Below are 22,900 nucleotides of genomic sequence, written 5' to 3'. Positions count from 1 at the left end.
ATGGAAGGTGAACTCTCTATCATCTGTGTCATAAAACTCTAGCCTTTATTGTTACTCCCATATTTAATGAGTATAACTGATTCCTAAATTTTGTTTCATATATTTTTATATATGTGCGATATTTTTGCTGCTTTAATCAATTTTTTTTTTCTTCTAAAAGCCAAATGAACTCTTTATGCAAGTTTTTGAATTAATTAACCTTCATGAATGATTCTTTATTTGACACTAAACTCCATCTCATGACATTATAACTGTCTATGGTTAATCTGATTGAAAATGTAGTCTAGGTTCAAATTAAACACTCGTCTGCACAGCTATAGCACTATTAAAATTTAAAAGTTCAGAACTTCTAATGATTGTTATGATTTTTATAACATTGACAAGAAAAAATATTTCAAGTAGTGTCTCTGCGTAATTTTATTTTTTCTTTTCAAAAGTGTTTGTGACACAACTTAGTACATTAAGACACACATTAATAGCTTCAAATTACAGCAATAAATGAATTTCGTACTGTAACCAGTTTGACATTATTTTACATTATTGAAATGATTTCCGCTGTCACCCTTTAAAACTTTGCATTATGCTGTATTATTTCTAATTCATGCTCAAATTAATATCTAGTAATTTTTTTTTTCAGTCTGTCAGTCTGCTAATAAGAGACTTTCCACTTAATCGCAATATGTACCGTTATGCCCATGTCTTTTTTACAGAAGGTAAGTCTGATTTATTTTAAAAGCTATATTATTTCATATGTGTGTTAATTATTTTTTGTCTTATATTTTTCAATTTTTTTATTAACATATTTTTGCAAATATGAAAATTAGTAAGTAAATAAGTTGTGGTCAGTAAGATTACGTTATTTTTGTTACTACAACCCCATTTCAGAATTTATGGAGAGAATCTGCAGCACTATCTTTATACATCTGCATACCTGCCAACTTTTAATCCCTTCCATCATGATTTTTCACAGTGGTATTGAAATGGAATTAAAATTTCAATGTTAAGCAAAAAAAAAAATATGTTGTATTTGAAAAAGCTTAAGCTGACGACCGTGGTAGTAACACATATTAATATATATGCTTAATTATTTTAAGAATAGTGGTGATCAAAATCATTTTAAAATTAAGTTTATAAAAGTAAAGAAAATATATATTTACTACCACTTTAAATATAAAAATAAAATGTTACGCCAAATGCGTAAAAGTTGGCAGGTATGCATCTGAATTTGTCTGCAACTTCAAAAGTAATCAGGCAGAGTTTAATATTATAAAAATTAAGCTTTATCTAACACACCTGTAGCAAACTTTGCAAATATAAGATCCCCATATTGCTTTATGTTGCTTAAATAATTTTATAAATTATAATAAATGAATGGCATAAATTCCTATACAATTAAGTCTGTAAATAGGTAGCAGAATTTTATTTTATTTATTTATTTTTTTATTTTTTTTTCTTAACAGTCTTATCTCAATTCAGCTTTTTAATTTTTATTAGAAACAAGTTAACAGAAGAAAACTAAGATGAAAAATAATCTGCAGATGCTGTAATAATCTGCAGATTGTTACAGCAGATTAGGAGGGTTTCTTATATAATGACTACAACTGAAACTAATTTATTACAAATGTAGTTAACAACAACTACATTTTTTAAATGTATTGACTATGAATTACTTTTGAAATGCTATATTATTAAGTTCAATAGTTGCTAGAGAACTTAATTTACATTCATATTCAAAATGGTTTTGAATTTTAAAAAAAAGAAATTGACTTATTTAAACATGAGGAAATATTAAGAAATATTTCTTCATGTTTACATAAGCCAGTTTATTAGTTCAAGCCATTTTTTATGGATTAGTTATTTTACATTACATTAGTTCTGGAAATAAGTAATAAAACTAATAAATTTTCGCTTATATTTATGTTAATAGTACAGTAATAGATAAAGGAAGACTAATAGTAAATACACAAGAAACTAATGGTTTTCTGATAATTTATTGCTTTAATTTTGGTATGCAGTAGCATTAGTCTGAAAACATTGTACTAGAAATATAGTTTGTTAAAAAAGTTTTTTATAATCTTTCAAAATGTCTTGAAAGTTGATGTGTTACTGGAATAAAAGTCCAGTATTTCTAATATTCTTAAATTGTTTACTAGCCTGTGGTGAAGAATTATTCAATGAGCTGTGTAAGTCTCCTGCTGCAAAATACATAAAAACGTTGAAGGAGATCAACATCGCATTCTTGCCGTACGAATCTCAGGTACTATGGTTTTTATTTTTCAAAATAAGTATTTTTGATATAGTTGTATTGAACTCTTTATAGCTAACTGTTTATAAATAAAAATTATGAGTTATATATTGTTAGAAAAATTCACAACGTTTACCGAATCTTAAGATTTGTTATTTATTTTTTTGTAAATAAGGTTTATCACCCTTAAGTACATATTAGAAAGCAAAGTGATTTTAGCAGCATTAATGTTTTAAAATATGGTTGTTAATCATTCGTATATATATATTGTACATTTTTTGTAACAGTCATTGAACAGCCGACCCAATTTCAGGTTTACGACTACTAATGTTTATTTAATTTTATAACTGTCATTGAACAGCCGTCCCAATTTTGGGTCTAAAACTACCAAGGTTCAACTCCGCTGCCTTGTAATTTTGAACCCAATACAGAAGACAAGGGAACTGCTGGATCAAGTATTAGGAGATATTTGCCTTCGTGAAGAACTTTTTGGTGGAACTACCCCGCAAGGAGAACCACGAAAGCCTCCCACAGTTAGTCTGACCACAAGGGGGCTCTTACCCATAATCTGTAACATTTTGTGTAGTCTGTGCAAGCCAGGTGCGGAATTTGTAATGACCCGCCATCGCTGGGATTAAAACCCGGCTCACCTCAATGGAAGGTGAACTCTCTATCACTTGAGCCACCACAGCTCTACTAATGTTCATTATAAAAATCTCTAAATATTCAGGTTTTGTGAGTATTTTCAAGTGCTTTGATTAGATCTCTTTACTTTGATATTATAAATTAAAGTAGCCCATCAACTACAGTGGCTAAAAATTAATCTTAAAATATTGAAGTTGATATTCATTATTAACTATTTTTTATATATTATTTAGGTTTTCTCTCTCGACCTCCCTGAAACATTTGCTCTCTATTATAATCCAGCAAAAGCGTCTCACTCAGTAAATTTAGAGCGTATTGCTGAACAGATCGCAACAGTTTGTGCTACGCTTGGAGAGTATCCCAATTTAAGATACAGATTGTAAGTACAATTTTAAAGCTTCTATCAGTGTAATATATCTTTTATTACATTAAAGTTTCTGAACTTAAATTCTTTTCTCACTCCTGACACCAATGTAACTGGTGTCATAATCTTTCTGTCTTAGCAATTTCTAATTTATTATGTTAGAAATGAATAATTTATGCTAAAATATTTTTAAAAAATATTTAATTTGATAGATGAACAATACAATTTATTTTGATAAAACTTTTATTCAAAATTTCAATGACAATCTCATTCTATGCAACTCAAAACTTTTTCTCTTCAACTGTCAGCAACTACTATTTCAAAATTTCACCTTATTTTTTAAAAGCCAATCTTGTTCCGCTTCAAGATACAGAATAGTCTTTCCCATCCAATAGAAATTAAAAATGGTGTACGACAGATGCCTTGGCATGTCTCCTCTTTAATCTAGCATTAGAAAAAATAGTAAGGGACTCAAACATCAACACCCGAGGAAATATCTTCAACAAATCAGTTCAAATATTGGCTTTTGCTGATGATTTAGATATTATCGCTAAAACGCAGACAGCGCTATCACAATCCATTTTATGTCTGGAGAAGGAAGCCATTAAGATGGGATTAAGAATTAATGAAAGAAAAAGTAAATATATGCCCTGTACAAAAGCTGGCTATGAAGAAACACAGTTTGAAATTAGACCATACAGATTCGAAGCCATTGATAGCTTTACCTATTTGGGGTCTAAGATTAACAACAAAAAATACACACGAGAATCACGATGGCCAATAAGTGTTTTTATGGTCTAAGAAAATACCTTAAGTCAAGCCTAATAAAAAGAAAAACAAAATTTACTCCATAAATGTCTTATACGATCAGTGCTTACATACGCATTTGAGACCTGGACAATGGCCCATGGAGATGAAAATATGATTGCTAGATTTGAGAGAAAAATACTGCGAAGCATTTTTGGTGGAATAAGTAAAAACGGTACCTGGTTTAGAAGATCAAACACGGAACTTTACAAAGCATATAAAGAACCTGACGTCATTAAATTTATCTAAATTCAAAAGATTAAATGGGCAGGCCACATTGTGAGAATGGAGGATAGCAGGACAACCAAAAAAGTTTTCAGTGCCAGGCCAACAGGGACAAGAAAAAGAGGACGACCTAAGATTTTTAGACTGCCTTGAAAAACCTAAGATTTTTAGACTGCCTTGAAACGGACCTACAAGTTTTAAAGATAATAAACTGGAGAACCTTGGCTAAGGGAAGAATGTCTTGGCATAGGCTTGTTGAGAAGGCCAGGGCCCATCCTGGGCTGTTGTGCCAAGGAGAAGAAGAATCATCTTGTTCCGCTATCTTGAATCATTTACTGTTTGATCCATGTCAAATAGCATAAACTGTAGCAAATCCTTATATAATTCTTTTTTCTCTTTTTTTTTAATTTTCTTTGTTTCTTTAGTTTACTTGTGTTTAACTTCATTTTATAAAGCAAAAGGATTTTGAGAATTGAAAAACACTAATTCAAAACTGCCCTAAATTACTATGCTATTATTTTTTGCCAACATTTTAAGGATCAGATTTTACTAAAAATTTGACTGACAAAATTTATATATTTAAGCTTGCATTGGTATTTTTATGGGGTATAGAAATGTTTAAGAATCAATAGAAGTGCATTCATTGAATTTTTTTTTATATATAAAATATTGTTAAAAAAAGTTTTTGTTAATAATTTTAAAAAAGTCTGTTAAAAGTGTTTTTTTTTTTTTTTTTTTTTTTTTTTTTTTTTTTTTTTTTTTTTTTNTTTTTTTTTTTTTTTTTTTTTTTTTTTTTTTTTTTTTTTTTGTAAATTGGATTTCTATCTGATATCACCGTTGCTTACTCTAATATAATTGCAAGAGATTTTTATCCTTAAGTATGTTCATTGGTTCTTAAAAATAAAGTAACTAATTCCTATTTTAGTGATTTTGATAGAAATGTTGAGCTTGCACAACTGATTCAACAAAAGCTAGATGCTTATAAAGCTGATGAACCAACCATGGGAGAAGTATGTGAATTGCTTTTTTTTTTTTCATATAAAAACTGTTGATTTATCATTTCAACATTAATGAATTTTATAAAGTCACATAAAAATCTAAACAAAGTAATACAAATTCAGACTATTTCAATGTGTATAATCTAAGTAATAACTTGGGGAAATTATTTTACAATGATTGCAGGTCTAAATGTGACTAAGTATATGATTTTAAAGAATTAAAGCTTTATATCTAAAGAATGTTCATTGTCATTCTAATTCAAACTGTAATAATTTTCTAACATTGATTTAATTTACATTTGATTTAAATTTTCTTATTTGATAAATTTCATCTTCACTCAATGCATGATTAATACTATTTGTGCAGCATATTTTAGTCAATTTTTACAATAATTGATATTTATTTCTCTATTCATTTGAATCATTATTTGTATGATTAATATTGACAAAAAGAAATCTTTTATTTTCTCAGTTCCTTCACTGTTTTAAAAATCATTAATTGCACAAAAAATGTTTTCAAACTTTAAAAAAAAATTAAAAAGTTAATTCTTTTAACTTAAAAAGGAAACAAATTAATGAAATCCTGTGTTTATTTAAAAACAAATCGAGCACAATCCAGAGGTTACTTTTCTCCTGGTATTTGAATAATAAATGCAAAATTTAAACATATCAATAACCATAATTAACATATATCATACTTACTGATGTCTATAATTAATTAAATTATGATCAAAATACTCAATTAACTAGAGATTTAGAACCATGGAAAACTACCAATGATAAAATGTAATAATAAAAGAAAATTCTACCTTCTGTTTGAATAGCAAAATTAAATAATTTTATCATTATAAACCAAATATTTTTAATTTCAAAATGAATGTTTAATAGCCCAAAATGATTTTTAAATGGCACATAATAATAGTAAAAAATGGATTGATTAAAATATAAAGCAAATATTTCAATTTTAAGTTTTTTTTAGTAAAGTTATTTTGTTAAAATCATAAAATTCCTGAAAATTAGTCTTTCATGCAATGCTATTATAAATAATTAGTATTTTCCGTAACAAATAAATTGCATTTTTCAGAATTTAAAAAAATCTGTTGAGACTTGCCCAAAAATGTTACACTTTTGTGATTTACTTTTGTTCTCATAAGTTATTTTCCATTGTGTTTAAGTTGCCTTTTATTAATGTTTGAGCAATTATAGGTGAAATTAAACAAAATGAAAGGATTTTGTATATATAAATAAATGATTATGAGGAATGAGATATATGCTTCATTATGTGAGAAACATTGATAGTGAACCTGTTATAGTTCAACTAATAAATTTCTATCTTATATTGCAGGGTCCAGAAAAAATGAGATCTCAACTTTTAATATTAGATAGAGGCTTTGATTGTGTTTCACCTCTATTACATGAATTGACTTTTCAAGCTATGTCATATGATCTTCTCCCTATTCACAATGATGTTTACAAATTTGAAACATCAACTGGTCCTGATGTTAATGTTAAAGAAAAAGAAGTCTTACTAGATGAAAATGATGAACTTTGGGTAGAATTGAGACATCAACATATTGCTATAGTATCAACGTATGTGAAGCTACATTTTTTCAACTTGCATTTTGTTAATTCGGTAAAATCCCTGATTATCCAATGCCTAATTATCCTACCCTTCGGGTATCTGACAGTCATTTCAATGCTCTTGAAATCGTCTTGACGCATATTTCATTATAGATACAGCCCATGTTATTCAATTACTATTTCTTTTCTTGATTTGTGCCTTTAAACTGCACTTTCAATCATTGTGGGTGATGGTAAGTTTATTATTAATACTCAATAGTTAAATTTCTCGACAAAATTCCCCTTAATATTGCAGAGAAATTTAAGAAAATTCGTGAAGTAGTGTCGATCTAAATTCCTTAATGTTAAAAACAAAAACAAAGAAGATAAAATTATTTAGCTCATTTAAAAAAAAAATTTCTTATTTGAAATTTAGAGATCCGTTGTGAGTGTGCAGTTTAATTCCATCCTTCTGAAAAATTGGGCCCCTACATTGCCCATGCATTCAATTCAGCTCAATCCACTTACTGGTGTGACAATGATTCCAATGTTTAAGTGCTGCAAAACAACAATTAAGCTGAGTATGAAAATTTATCAATGATTTTTGTTTCCTGATATTGTATCATTCTTTATGGTAGAAAAGTAAAAGAAACGAAATGGTTTTTATTAATCTTTATTGTAGTTACTAAATGTCTTAAGTAATAATATTGATATACTGAATTTAATGTTGATATGCTTATAAAATTTTGTAAAAAAAGCTCTTGTTTATTCGCTGATTCAGGCATACTCCTGGTCTTGTGGGTGTTGGATAATCAGGGTTCTACTGTATTTGCTTATAAATAGGGAAGGGAAATATCATGAATTACCAAAGTAACTTTTTTCTAAATCTGTACTTTTTACTTTTGTTTAATAATAATGGTATTAAAATTTTGAATGTGCATCAGCTTGCTAAGTTAAAAAAAATTGTCTTATTCATTCAACTTTATTGCAATCTAATATCTAAATTTTTCTCTTACTTTTTATTTCCATATTTATAATTTTCGTCTCTGTTATTAATTGTGTTTATCACTACTTTAATATATAAAGATAGGGTGGAGCAAAATTATGTTTCTAATTTTAATGAAATAAAATTATGGTTGTATCCTTTTGCTGGTACTGTTGTACATATCTCAGTAATAAATATTAATTATGCAGCTTTAATGTTATTCACATATGAAAAAATTTAAACAGTACTCCAAATCTATATAGAAACACTCCAACATACCTAAGGAAAAACTTGGTAGTTCATCTGAGATTTTTATTTTCACCATTCAACTAGAAAAAGAAGAAAGAAAAAAATTTGTTGATTCTTATTTAACTAAGGATCTCATTGGTTTTAAGTAAATTGCTTATAGATAAAATCAAAAAGTTTGTTTCTTAGGAAAAGTTTTTTTTTTTCATGAAGTAAAAGCAAGTTAATTTGCAAGCAACAAAAATTATCTTTCTTATGGATATTCAATGTTATTGTAGCTTAAGTTAAGGTAGTTTTTGTTCAACCTATATAATTAAGACCTAAAGTTGAATTTGGGTTTTCTAAAAAAACATTTCTAGATGTATATTTATATCAGAAAATTCGAGTTAATTGTTGTATATGTTGACTATATAAAAAAAAATACTAAATAGAGTAGGCTTGATTACTATAAAGGCTGTATTTATTTTTATACAACAGTTATTCTGAAAATAGTAATCTTTTTATGCTAATAAGCATTTCTTTAAGTGAACATGCATCAACTTATAATTTTGTGGTACCTGCTTATATTTTTTTAAAAAAAATGTGAATCAGTCTAAAAAGTTAAGATTGAATTAAGTAAAAATTTTCTAACAGAAAAATTCTTTGCTTCAAAAAGATAATAAGCTTTATTTTTCTTTTTTTTTTTGAGGGCTTAGGGAACCTAATTATGTGCTTTAAATGCTGTTTTTAGACATCAGTTTTGATGTATTTCTGTGCAAATATTTAAATTTTTCATTGTATCAATGAATTAATAGGACAGATTAAAACCTTTTCTTTATATTTATTACTGTGATAAAGTTAAAAATAATAAGTCCAGACTTCAAAGATGTGAAAACCTTATATAAAGCTGGTAAAATTTTAAAATTGTTGCTTGATAAAATTTTGTTATATCCATTTTATAGTTTATAAATATATTTAGTTTGTAAATATGTTATTTTTTTATATATTATATTTTTTTAGTTTATAAATATCTATAAGGACAGTTAATTAAATGTCAACAATTCTTTGGTCAACCACCTCTCTCAAGCAATAATTTTTGTAGTGTAGTTTCTCCACAAAAATTTTACCATAAATATATATATGTAACATAAAAAGCTTCAACTAATCTTTTTATGTTATTCCTTTATCCAAATCTTTTTCTTAATTCATTATTTTAAACTAAAAGCTTTTTCTCACACTTTGATATTCACATCCTGTCTTTTAATCTATTTTTGGCTTCAAGTTATGCGTTATTTAACATTTTTGATTTCTCCCTTTACTTGAACTGTGAGAAAGACTTTTTCCCTCGATCTATTTAACATACCAATTGTAATTGTTCAGATTTCCTTTATTCCCTAAGACGAAACATATTTCTGGTTTATTTTACAAGATTTTCCCTAATTTTTATCGGGGAGCACTTGGTGTCACTTGGATATTTGTTCTCTAATTATGTTGGTTAAATGAAATTAATTTGATATTTTTAAGTCCTGTGCCTGTTTGTCCTGCTCGTACGACTGTCATCCTTAAATGTATGTATATATAATTTTAAATTGTACTCATTTTTACTTTTGGATATTCAACAGGAGTGTTACGAAACAACTCAAAACATTTATTGAAAGTAAACGAATGTCGGCTTCTGCTGATAAAGCCAGCTTTAAAGATTTGTCAGTTATGATTAAGAAAATGCCGCAATATCAGAAAGAACTGAGCAAATATTCTGTTTATCTGCACTTGGCGGAAGACTGTATGAAATGCTATCAAGGAAATGTTGACAAATTGTGCAAAGTCGAACAGGTAATGCTCTTAATTTATATACTATATATAATGTAAAATTGTTATCTTTACTTTACTTATTCCTACATGGGTGCCACTCTTCAGTCCTGGGGACTAAAATCAATCTCCGGGAAAATTTAGTGGACTGAATACTGTCTCTTAATTTATATCTCTCTGCCTAATTTTTTTTTAATTAATTTTTTTAAAAATTAAATTTCTGCATTTTTTTTTCTTAAATATTTTCTGTTAAATCCTCCCATGGGTCAGGGAGAACAAGGAAAACCTGGGATTGTCGGGGAATTTTATTTTAACACCAAAAATCACGAAAATTTTTAATTTTTGCAACAACCTGGAAAATTCCTACATCTTGCCTGGAAAATAACCAGCCTTTGAATCGTCTATGATAGTAATCAGTTGGAGTTAAATAATTCTAACATTGATTACAATTATTTATTGTTAAAATTTCTCATTTTAGTCAAACTGACATGTTCCTATCCTCATTCAATGATTTATTTTTTATTTATCTTTTTTTTGCGAAATCTAATATTTGGTGTTGCAAATATAAAACGAAATCAAAATTCTCTGTTAAAGCAAATTGCATTGTATAGATAAAATATGGACTTAATTTTCATTGCAATTTACTTCGTATATCTGGAAAAGTCGGGGAATTTTTTTTTCTTTCTGAAGTTTAGTAAGAACACTGTTAAAAATAGTCAATTAAAATTACTTTTTCATGAAAACATTGTTGTTATTCAGAATCCTAGTGAAATGATTAAGTACTGATGTCACAATCCATTTAAGGAATGGGATTGACTGAACTAAAAAAAAAAAAAATTTCTTGGTATTTTGAAATGCTAGTAAAAATTACTTTAAGATTATTTTTTAAAAATGAAATTTATAGAGCTAGAACATTAAACATTACTGATGGAGGGAAAAATAAAGATATAAATAGTTCCAAGAGAAAGTTAGTAAAGTATTATTCTGTGATTAGTAAAAAATATACAACAATAGATGTTAGTTTTGTTTCCTGTGAAAAATAAACTAAAAAAAATGAAGAAGAATATATATATATATATATATATATATATTTAATAGAAAAAGTAATCAAGTCATTTTTATTATATGTAAGTTATTCTGAGGAAAAGAGAAGTTTTGAAGTCAGAGAGCTACAAGTTTCTGTAAATTCTAGTTAAGAACACTATATATTAATTGGTCAAAAAATAAATTCAGTCTTGAATTTTTTTTAGAGTGGCACCCATGTTCCTACTATGCCATCATACCACTAATGAAAATATAAAATATTTTGGATAAAATCTCATTATAAGATCTAAGAGTGCTTGCAGACTTAAAGTGAATGCAGGTTCAACTAGTGATCCTACTTAATTGCTTACCACTTATAATACTTAATTTGCTTTTTTATATTTGTGGCATCCAGATCATAAACACATCTGCCAATTTTGCTACAATGGATCTAAGATAAAGTCAAAATGCATTTAGAAATAAATATAGTAGTATTAATACAAGTATTTTTTATTATATATTACTTTATTGATTTTTTTTCATTTAATTTATTTTTATTAATTTATAAAAGATGGCAAAGCAAAATATAACTCATGGGTATTGTGAAAGTAATCATGATGGGTGTGAGAGTAATAATTTTTTATAATGATTTTGAAAATTTTTCTGGTAATTATATATTTTGCAAGTATGAAATAATTATTGAAAAATAGGGGCCAGCTTACTAAGTATAATATATTGAAGACATCTATTACTACTCAATAATTCACTTCATGGAAAAGGTACAACTATATTTATTGAATATAAATCTTTAAATATAAAGTAAGAAAAACTACATCAAATAAACTAAACATAACTCTTTAACATCACATAGCTCTTTCTAAACATAACATAAGAGAAGAAACATCCTCTAACCAAAGCAAAGATATATCTAACTAAAACCAGAAACACCCACTTCCTTCTAGCTGAGATAACAGGAAGTGACCCAACTTCCCCTAGGAAGTGACCCAACTTACCACAGGAAGTGACACAGCCAAGAGGAAAATACTGTTTACATTTCTATTTGTTTACCTTTTCCCCAACAATAATTAGAGAAAAATGCCCCCCCCCCAAAAAAAAACACTCATTGTTTCAAATATAGCATTAAAGCAATCTGGATAAGTAATATATCTCTCAAAATTTGTGATTAAATTTAAAAGAAATTTTTCATTGTTTGACTTAAATGACTATATATTGTTAGATCTATAGCCCTATTATAAAATAAGATCTGGGTAATAAATTTTTTCATTTTATTTTGCTCAGTCCTAATTGTTTAAGTGTTTAATAATAAATTTCTAAATTTAGAATAATTGTTCATTCTAGATTTTGGTTAGAAAACTGAGTTGATTGCAACCTGAAATGTTTTCCACCTGTCACTCTTACCACTAAAGTTTTTCTGAAGAAATTATTTTATTTCAAGAAATTGCTTAGCCACAAGGGCTCAGTAGTTAAAGACACTGTGCAGTCATAGCAAAGGACTGGGGTTTAATCCCCAGTGATGGCAACCCCAGCTTCCAATTTATAGGGTACTAGCTTGTCTGAAAAGTAAAGGTAGCTTGTGCACAATGCTGTACACATTGCCACAATCATGCTATTAGTCACTAAATTTTGGAGCTTAAACCTCCATGAGCATCCTGGCCTGCAATCATCTATTGCAAGAAAGCTTGATTTTTTTTACCATTTTTTTCACCTTAACAATTTTTAAAATCATATGTTAGACAAAACCTTGTCAACAAAAATGTAGAAATCGCCCTCTAAATACTTATATAATATTTGAATGATATTGTTGAACTGATATTAATAAAAAAATAAAAATGTAGAAAATATCATCTTCTACTTGCATTGAATAAAAGTGAAAATTAACTGCCTATTGATATTTTTTAATTTTTTGACTGCATGTTTATTTCCTATTTTTCTTTCAAATTTATTGTATTGAATTTTATTTTAAAATATGGTTTTATCTATTTCTTCTCACTTTTTTTTTAAACTACCTAGGACTTAGCAATGGGAACAGATGCTGAAGGTGAAAAAATTAAAGATCCTATGAGAAATATTGTTCCTATTTTGCTTGATGGAGCAGTCAGCACGTTTGATAAGATACGGATAATTCTTTTATACATATTATCCAAAAATGGTATGCTTCTTATTTATTTCATAATCTCCTTCCCATCCCATAAAAGAATACATTGTACTGTTGCATTATATTATTTACAAAAGTTGCCACCAGATTAGATAGGATGTAGAAACTGAAATAGCAGTATTTGAGTCCATACAACATTTTGAAGCCTAGATTTAAAAAAAATTGCCATTTTAAATATATAAAGAGGTTATGTCCTGAAGTATTTTGTGAAATAATGTGCACTTTGTTTTCGTGGAATATCACTGGTTAGATCACAGCCTATGACAACAAGACGCAGTTTTCAAACTTGATTTAACATTAAGTTTAGTTGGAATCTGTTGGCAGTATTTGTAACTAATTTTGAAAATCATGGGGAAAAAAAGATTACCGTATATCCCGGTGTATAAGTCTACTTTCAAAGCCCAAAATTGTTCAAAAAACGGAAGGTTGACTTATAAACAACTGGTAATAAAGTTTGTTATTCATTGATTTGAAATATCAGTGTATTTTAAATAATGAGAAAGATATGAATATTCAATTCACCTTTTTCAAAAACTACTTTCAATATGTTGTATACTATTAATTTTTCATTTTCTCTCATATTTTCTTTAAATATAAAAGGGTTTTTTTAGAAATGATTCTTTAAATCACATTTAGAAAAAATAACAAATTAAGAAAGTTGATTTATTCAAAAATATTTCAAAAAATGTAACACGGTGAAGACTCTTAGAACATACACAAAGCTACAAATCTAAAGATTCCAGAATGTCATATGTGTCAGATACAAGAATGCTAACAGTGTCGTCATACAGATCCCACTATGCAATAGATTCTACTTCACCCTTATCTGCTGAGTCCCATTCAAAATAGTCTTCAGCTGATCTAAAGGATTCGAAATTCCTCACTGTTTAAAAGATTTTACTATAACATTTGAATGAACATAATGTCTTGTGTCTAGTACCATTTGGTACACAAGTCGTCTATTAGAATAACCATTGACTTATCAACAGTGCTCAACTTATACACCCATCATACCAGAAATTTTCAATCAAAATAGAAAGTCAACTTGTACACTGGGATATAAGGTATGTCCTGATGTATTTTGTGAAACAATGTGCGCTTTTGTTACTGAAATATCACTGGTTAAAAATTATGTATGAAATTTATATAGTATACCCTAGTGTGCAATGAAAAAATTGAACATCATTAGGGTATACTGGTAGTCCATAAATGCTACTCCCCAAGCTTTTTTTTATATTGCCAATATAACTTATGGTCAGATATTTTTTTAACAAACATCCTGTTTAAGCTTTTTTGAAATATTTCATTGTATTAGGTGTTTTTAAATCTTATATTTGTTTGTGTAGGCATAACTGAAGAAAATCTTGCTAAACTAATACAGCATGCCCAGATCCCACCTTCAGAAAAAGCAATGATAACCAATATGGCTATGCTAGGTGTAAACATAGTAACTGATGTAAGTATTTGAACTTATATTTAATATCACATTTGTGATGCATAGTTATAAGGTTTGATTTTTCTCATTTTTCTACTTATTTCTAAATTGTTCAATATTTTTTACTGTCATTCATAGATAGCTTGTTTAATTGTTATGTTGTGCTGTTATTTTCTATTTACTTTCTGTTTTTCTCACAACATGACTTTATGGCGTATAGTTCTTTCTTTTTTCCCCAATGGATATTACAATTTGTTTCCAATTCTGATCATTTGTAGAATCATAACAGTTTTCTGGTAAATGGTAACTTAAGTTCTTTGAATTCACAAAAATTTTATGACATGATTTATTCTCTTCTTACAGAACTATGCAGAATTATAGCAAAGAGTTTGTTTTTTTCTTTTGGTACTCTTCAAATCTGTACCTGTTGTTTTTAATAGAAAATTAATATATTCACCTGTGTAGAATAAGTGAATGTATTTGTTTTCCTTATAAACAATATAAAAATTTGACCAGTACCAAAATAAATCCTCGGTAAAATCTTTTATAGTTAATCTTTACAAATTTATACAAGAAGCTTGCATTAAAATTTTATTCCTTTGTGTCCTTTATTGTTATTTTTAAGCTTGTAACTCACGAATATATATTAACACAATATTCATATATTTAGAACATAGCGAATAGTTTCAGCTTTAAAACCTTCAAACTCATTTTTTTTATCTGCTGTAATTTAATAATTTCACTGGTGAGCTTTTTGGCTAAAATAAGTAGCAGTTCAATTCTGTATCTCTTTTATACCTTCAACTTATTTATGTTAGTACATGTGAATTTTTAGTAGGAATTGATAACTATGCTAATTTATGAATTTTCAGAACTGAATCTTATTCTTAATATTAAATTAGCTGATTTTCACATTCTTTTAGGGTGGCAGAAAGAAGCCTTATCAAGTACCCAGAAAAGAAAGAATTACTGAACAAACTTACCAGATGTCCAGGTGGACACCAGTAATCAAGGATGTTATGGAAGTATGTTAGTTAGTGATAATTTTATTTTTAGTATATTCTTAAATTGATATTCTAAGCATTTATTTTTTTTTTTCTTGTCTCTACACTTTCTTATTTAACTACTAATGATTTTTATGTTTTACTGCTAATTGTTAATGATTTCTTAGTGTTTCCAACTTTTGTTACTATGAGTTTATTATTATTAAATATTCTTCTTGGGAAAAATTAAACGATTAAGTCCTGATACGTGGTTTATCATTTCTATATAACTTTTTAGGTTGACTTACACTGTTTGAAAAGCCTGGCATAATTTATTTAAAAACTAGTTTAAATAGAAATGTAATTAAAATAGTTCTCATGTTTAGTTTCCTTAAACATAATTTATATAAAAAATTGAAATTTCCTCATTTGCAGAAAAAAGGCATCTTGCTAGGAGTTTAGCAGCTTCCCAATATGTTATCTTGTTCAATTTTCATTTTTGATATCCCATAAAAAATGGCATGGCTATTTTAAATAGTGTGTTATATTTTACATTTAACACTGATTTTATATTTAAATCATTTATAATAATTGATTTTTATGGTAAGTGTAATAAATTGAACTCTGTTTAATACTTAAAAATAATTTAAGCATCAGAGAATAATTAAATTTTTTTGAATGAAATGCTTACATGCATGTATAAGTAATCTAAATGTACAATATTTGTACAAGATCTAAATATATAAATATACTTTTTATGATAAATAACTATTACTGCTGTTTTTATTATAAATACATTCATTCTCTTTGGTTACAAACTCTTAAGTGCGGTTCCATTTCATACTTCCTTTCCCCAGTGGCAAAAAGAGCCCCTCAAAAGACCTCGATGTCTTCTTTTCGAGCCCATGTGAAAAGGTTAAGAAAGTATTAAGCTCAATCACAAATATTAACTAATTTATATTGATTACTTTATAATGAAACATTAAAAAAAATTTATTTATTGATTTGAATGTATTATGAGTTGTTAAGTATTGGTTAAATTATACTGGAAACTGTTAAGCATTTCTGAAATTAAAAATAGTATATTTTATTATTTGCTTGCCGTAAAATTTGCTTTTATTATGCTTAGTTTCAAGTAAATTATGCTTGTTTTTTTTTTGCTTTTTTTTTTAATTTTTTTTTTTAAAGTTTGCTTTTAAAAAGTAATCTGTTGTATGTATTCTAAGCTAAAAAATGTCCTGATTTATTTATTTTTTTTGTAAAACGTTGTTGGGATTTTTTTCTTCAACCCACATGAAGCATAGTTAATATTATTTGATTATGTATCGTTTCATTTATGAATTTTATGCCAGTCTCTAGAGAAATGTAAATATTGTTTCCCTTTGTTATTTTTTTGTATGTTTTACATTTTTATCAAATATTATTTTTTCCTTTAATTGCAGGATGCTATTGACGATAAATTAGATGCCAAACACTTCCCATTTTTAGCAGGCCGTGTTGCACAGAGCAATTATGGACGGCCAACACCTACAAGGTATACATTTTGGACATTTATTTATAAATGACAGAATGCATCAATTCTTTACTGTCTTGCAATGAAACAATCTGTTTAAACTCTTTCATATTAATCTCATTCTCACTTAAAAAAAAGTTTTATATTTTATGCTACTTTAAAAAATGACTTAATTGTCACTGTTGGTGGAATAACATAAACTTACTTATTTTTTAAATTAAAATTAAAGTTTTTAAATTTATTAATTTAACATAAATACGCTGGTGTGCAACAATTGAGGACAAAATGGAAAAACTAGCATAACAACAAAACAGTTCCAAAGTAAGGAAAGGTCATTAAGAAGACCAATCACTGTAAGGTAAAGTGAAAAATTTGCATACATGCACTATGACGTTTCGGGGGGGACGTTTTGTAAGGAAGTAAAACAAACTGGCAGTGGAAGCTCAGTTTTTATGTGAGTGGTATTGCACAGTACATAACAGTTTAAACAAAGTGAATTTGTTGTCACGATGTGATATGCCTATTCAATAACGTAGAAGACGACATCTGGATGAGTTACGGGAGGTTGAATCATTGGGAAGTTGAAGAAGATCGAAGTGTGACCAGTGTGGCTGTGGAGTTCAGGATCTCACACAGCATTGTTTCACGAGCTTGAAACACATATCAGAGAATAGGAACTGAAGTTCATTGGATTCGTCCTCGCACAACCACGGCAGCGAATGACCAGTATATAGTCCTACAGGCTAGAAAGAGCAGACGTCAGACATCAGGAGAAATCGCTAGGCACACACAACAAATGCACACAAAACGTATTGTATTCTGAAATTACTTATTTTTGAATTAATTGATGTATACCAATTTATTCCCCTGTAGTTTGAGAATTTATAAATCTTAATTATAAACATTTCTCTCAGTTTAAGGCTTAGATACTATCAAAAGATATAATTTCACCAAATCTTGAAAAGTTACATTTTTTGTTGATTATTTCTTTTATTTCTCATTTTCGAAAAGTGAGTTGCAAATTGAACTAATTGTTTCTTTAATTAATTAACATGCAAAAAAATACTGCTTAACTTATAATATTTCTTTCCGTGTAAGGTTTGGACGCTTGCACAAAGATATAATTTTCACTGAATCTAAGAAGATTCCATTTTTTAAAAATGTGTTGTAAACTGAATTATTTTTTTAATCAATAAACATAGAGAAAAGTACTGCATTAACTTATAAATATTTTTTTTCAGTGTAAGATATGGACACTGGCACAAAGATAAAAATGCACCAAATATAAAAAATTTACCTCGTATGATTGTATTTATTGTTGGAGGTTGCTGTTATTCAGAGCTCAGAGCTGCTTATGAAGTAACAAAAGAATACAAAAACTGGGAAGTAATTATAGGTAAGTGTCTAGCATTTGATTTAAAACAATATAGTTTTTATAACTATATTGTTCTAGTACTATATAGTAAAATATAGTTTTTGGTACTATATAGTTTTAGTACTATATAGTAATATATATTTTTTAATACTATTTAATTTTATCATTCTGGCGGAGTATTCGGTGAATTTTTTTTTACCTTGAATTTGGCATAGGATACTCATACCTGATTCTTATGCCATCAAACTTAACATCCATTCTAATTCAAAAACTTTTTCATAATTGAAAAGCTTAAAGGCCCTGTTCTGACAGAAAAATTTTTCTACTTTCTCCATGTTTTCCTTAGGAATATTATATGAACACAATTTACTAATTTATCTATTGACAAGGCATCAATAATAAAATTATACAAAAGTCATTCCTATCATATTTAGTTATTAAATAACTAAAGAAATTGATCTTCCTCATTAGGCTAACATGGATCCTTTCTAGCCTAAAAAGAACCAGCAACAAATATTTTTCTATTCCTAATAATTTTTAAAAGTGTATTAAGCCGATTTTAAAACTAAATAGTCAACCATTGCTTATAGATTTTTCAACAGACTAATATAAATAGAATATAATAGGAAAATAAATGAAAAGACATGTTTGCAAATGAATAGAAATTCATTAAAAAATAATAATTTTATAAGCATAACTTCTACTATTATCTATGGGAATAGCCCTATTCACTTGTAGCAGTGGTGGGGACTATGATCTAGAGATTTAGCTATTTCAAATAGGGGTGTTGGGTCAATATTTAAGATAGATTTGGACTCGGGTCGGCGAGAGAATGGGAAATGAGGGAGTAAGAAGCCCCTCTTAAATGTGCTATTTCTTGTTTCCATAATAAAAGGTGACTTAAGACTTAGTGGAAAAGAATGTTCTTTCTATTGTAGCGTGTCTACCACTACAATTATTCATTTCTGATTCACTCGTATAAAGACATGTTAACTCAATTCTATCTGGAGGTGCCTTTAGATAGATAATGGTTTACATTGTCAATAGCCTAGCATCAGATTAGTTACTTTCGGAACTGATCTAACCACCCCTACCTTGACAGAAATGCCCACTTCGATTTGACTATGCCTACTTTGATAGATGGCCCACAATGACTTGATACTTGTGACTGCGACATTTACCTACTCCTTGTACCGTTGCTACTCAGTCTCGATCACACACGGCGCTAGCCTGTATACAGTTGAGCGACCATGAACTTAATACAACTCTCACATCAACGCTAAAAAATCAGGTGATCTTAATACAGCTCTCCAGAATTCTCACAAAAACAGCAGTGAATCAACTAGTGATATCCGTTCACCAAATTCTATCACAGATAAAATTCTGGTGGGTGAGTACTGTAACATGTCTACCACTACAATTATTCAATTCCAATTAGCTTGTATCTTAAACATATTAACTAGATTCTATGTTTGGTTACCTTTTCATAGATGAAGGTTGACATTGTTGGTAACACACTCTTCCATTATAGACAAACTTACAGCATTGTATGCAAGGATAAGGCATACTTCGTGCTAACATATAAGTAAAAGGAAATGAATAAATCACAGCATTTTTATTGACTGGAAAATTTTTATCAGTTTTTTTTTCCATTTCTAATCTTTGTTTGTGCTTTATTCATATTATTTTGCTATATTCACAATAGCCTTGTTTATTTATGCACATAATATTGATATAGAAATCAATAGAGGCTATTGACTATCAGTCTTAGTGACCCTGAAATGATCATCCTTTCTTAACTATTTTTATGATCATCATTCAGCTTTAATTTAAAATAAAAATTCCTTTTTAAAACCTCACTTAGAGTTTCTTGGATCCAGGCCAAATGTTTATGTACTTAAATAAAGTAGCAGAATTAATGCATTTTCCGTCATCTAAATTACAAACTACAGTGAAACCTATCTGGAGCGACCACTCTCTGTTCTGCAGTAAAATGATCGTTAGTGAAGGTATGTCATTCTTAGAGGTTACCTCCATTGACTTCAAAATGTTATAGAAGGTACAGGACTTTTCACAAATGATTTTAAATTTTAGTTTTTGTCATTTTCTCAGTGAGGAAATGCGACTTGTGTTGGCATCATGAAAACCAGATGGGTGAATGAAATTGAGCGGTAATAAACATTATAAATACTGATGTAATTATGCGCAAAAGCAGATTTACCAATTATGAATTATAAAACTATTTTAAATAAATAAACAATTATATTTTTGTTTAAATTTGCATTCAATTTTATATCATAAAAATTAGTTAGCTTTAGAAGATAAGAAGAGGGTTTTTTTGTTTAAGATGCTTAGTTTTTCTAAAATAACTTTCTTTTTCTAATTTAACTTTGAACTCTAAAAATAAATCATTGGTAGTATCGTCTTTAGTGCTCTCTGACTGCAACATGAGATGGTAGATTTCTCTAAGAGATCGTCAATGTCTATGGAAAAAATTCTGTGCCTCCCAAAAAGTGGTCGTAAGTAGAGGTGGTCTTTACTATAGGTTTCACTATATTTTTAAAATTGCATATTTGGAATAAACTGGGAATGCAATGAAACAATGTACAAATGAAAAAGGCATATAAATAAAAAAAAATGTGTAAACGGTGCTTTACTGTAATTTATCAATGGTTATTTTCGTTATTGAAGAGATTTTTTTATTTCAGGAAGTGATCACCTTCTTACCCCAGAGGGATTCCTCAGCGATCTACGTGATCTCACAAGCTAAACTTTGGTGTGTTTTTAAAACATCCTATTCATATATGCATGTTTCTTCTAGACCAGTTTTATGTACAGTATTCAGCTAGTCATTCTCATTCCTTTGTTTCTATCCTATCAAATTATCTACGTAACATATGCACATATGTATGTCCTTCATACTTGTGTACATATTTACACCCACATAAAGGATGTTTTTACTTCGGTAGCTTTTTAAGCTTTTGGGGGCAAATTTTTTAACAGCTGGCAACTTGAGTAATGTGATAATTAGCCACTGATAGATTGTTAGTGCAGCACACTACTTTTTCCACTCTGACTGTTGGGATATGTAATCAATGCATTTATAATAGTCAAGAAATATATAGTAATTTATAACATGTTTTGTAAAATAGATTTCGATTAAACTGAAAACACTTTTTCATAGATTCCTTATATTTCCTTTACACGAAAATTGTGCTTTAAATATCAGGGTTCCCACGGTTCTTAAAAGTCCTTAAAAACTGCTGAATTTTTATTTTGGAAAATAAGGGCCCTTAAAATACTTAATTTTAGTTTGAGATCTTTAAAAGTCCTTAACTTATAGTTGATTTAAACAATTTGATCTTACAAATATATTTTGAAACAAAAAGTCTGTCTTTCTTTAACTTAAGATTGAGACTTTGCACAGATGGTAGAGCCTTTTAAGAGACAAAAAGGGATGTGTGTGAGGGGGACTACATTCAAGGGGAAAAAGGCCTATCTTTTCTAGTTCTAATAATGTTAAAAAAAAATATTCATCCTTTCTCCTAAAATGAGAAATTCTGCAAGAAAAAAAAAATGGGTGTGGGAGAGAGGAAGATCGTACAATTATATCAGTAACTACAATATAAATTTTTTTTTAGAAAAATAAATGGGACTGTTATTTGAGGGATAAACAAAAACTACTATTTTAAGGTTCATTATTTTTATAAAAAAGTCCTTAAAAAACCTTAATTTTTGCTTTGATAAAAAAGTGGGAACCCTGTATAGTTAATTTTAAAAAGCTTTTTGTGAAAATTATTTATTTTTTTTCTATTGTGGTGCTTAACCTATTTGCGTTACACGGGAGAGCGAAAACCATGAGTTCGCATATATGTGCTTAAGATGCAAATGGGTTAATATAACCCTTGTGTAACTGATTCGATCTCTTTTTAAAGTGGTGCTTAACCCCTTTGCATCCCACGAAGGAGCGAAATACGTGAGTTCGCATATGTGTGCTTATGATGCAAATAAGTTAATGTTGTATTTTACTGAATCATGAAAATAATTACTTTCAAAATTACTGTGAAAAATGTCTAGAATTTGTCTAGTATCTAAAAATGTATTTGGGTCTGTTGAATAATTGTATTTACATGCTCAGTGGTTTAAAGATTATTCATTAGAGTTGATATAACAGAGTAGCAGGGATGCCACATTTTATAAATTTTAATTCTCACAAATAAATTTGAGTTTGAAAAAGGCTTGAAAACTACTGGAAAGTTCAGTTTCATGAATTTTTTTTTGTATGTTTTTTATTTGTGAGTTATTATTGTTTTTTAAATTTTTAGCCATTTCTTTATTTTTCTGTCTGCGGGAAATGTTTCATTTGTCCCGCAATTAAGTTCTAAACAATGTTTTCGATAATACTATTAATCTGATTATTTTTTTAAACTTATTTTTATTTAGGAAACTATAGCTGTGTCGTATCTCACAGTTTAATAGTACAATTGTAAGTACTACTAAAAATTATTTCTCTCACTACAAAAAAAAATAAA

The 22,900-nt window shown here is 28.2% G+C and overlaps 1 protein-coding gene across 1 annotated transcript in view; it reads left to right on the top strand.

Moving 5' to 3' along the window:
* The window catches only part of LOC107439639 (Syntaxin-binding protein Rop), a 27,851-nt gene extending 4,951 nt beyond the window's left edge, over positions 1-22,900 (top strand). Inside the window, exons 4-15 of the mRNA XM_043040101.2 lie at positions 638-713; positions 2,154-2,257; positions 3,124-3,269; positions 5,212-5,296; positions 6,630-6,874; positions 9,677-9,887; positions 12,918-13,056; positions 14,409-14,518; positions 15,421-15,522; positions 16,923-17,014; positions 18,235-18,389; positions 21,077-22,900. Coding sequence (XP_042896035.1) covers positions 638-713; positions 2,154-2,257; positions 3,124-3,269; positions 5,212-5,296; positions 6,630-6,874; positions 9,677-9,887; positions 12,918-13,056; positions 14,409-14,518; positions 15,421-15,522; positions 16,923-17,014; positions 18,235-18,389; positions 21,077-21,138 — 1,527 coding nt within the window. The 3' untranslated portion in view covers positions 21,139-22,900. The remainder of the gene's footprint in view (positions 1-637; positions 714-2,153; positions 2,258-3,123; positions 3,270-5,211; positions 5,297-6,629; positions 6,875-9,676; positions 9,888-12,917; positions 13,057-14,408; positions 14,519-15,420; positions 15,523-16,922; positions 17,015-18,234; positions 18,390-21,076) is intronic.

Source organism: Parasteatoda tepidariorum, chromosome 4 (assembly GCF_043381705.1).
Source record: "Parasteatoda tepidariorum isolate YZ-2023 chromosome 4, CAS_Ptep_4.0, whole genome shotgun sequence".
Lineage (NCBI taxonomy): Eukaryota > Metazoa > Arthropoda > Arachnida > Araneae > Theridiidae > Parasteatoda > Parasteatoda tepidariorum.
The sequence above is the reverse complement of the archived record's forward strand: the minus strand, read 5'-3'. Positions and strand labels throughout refer to the sequence as shown.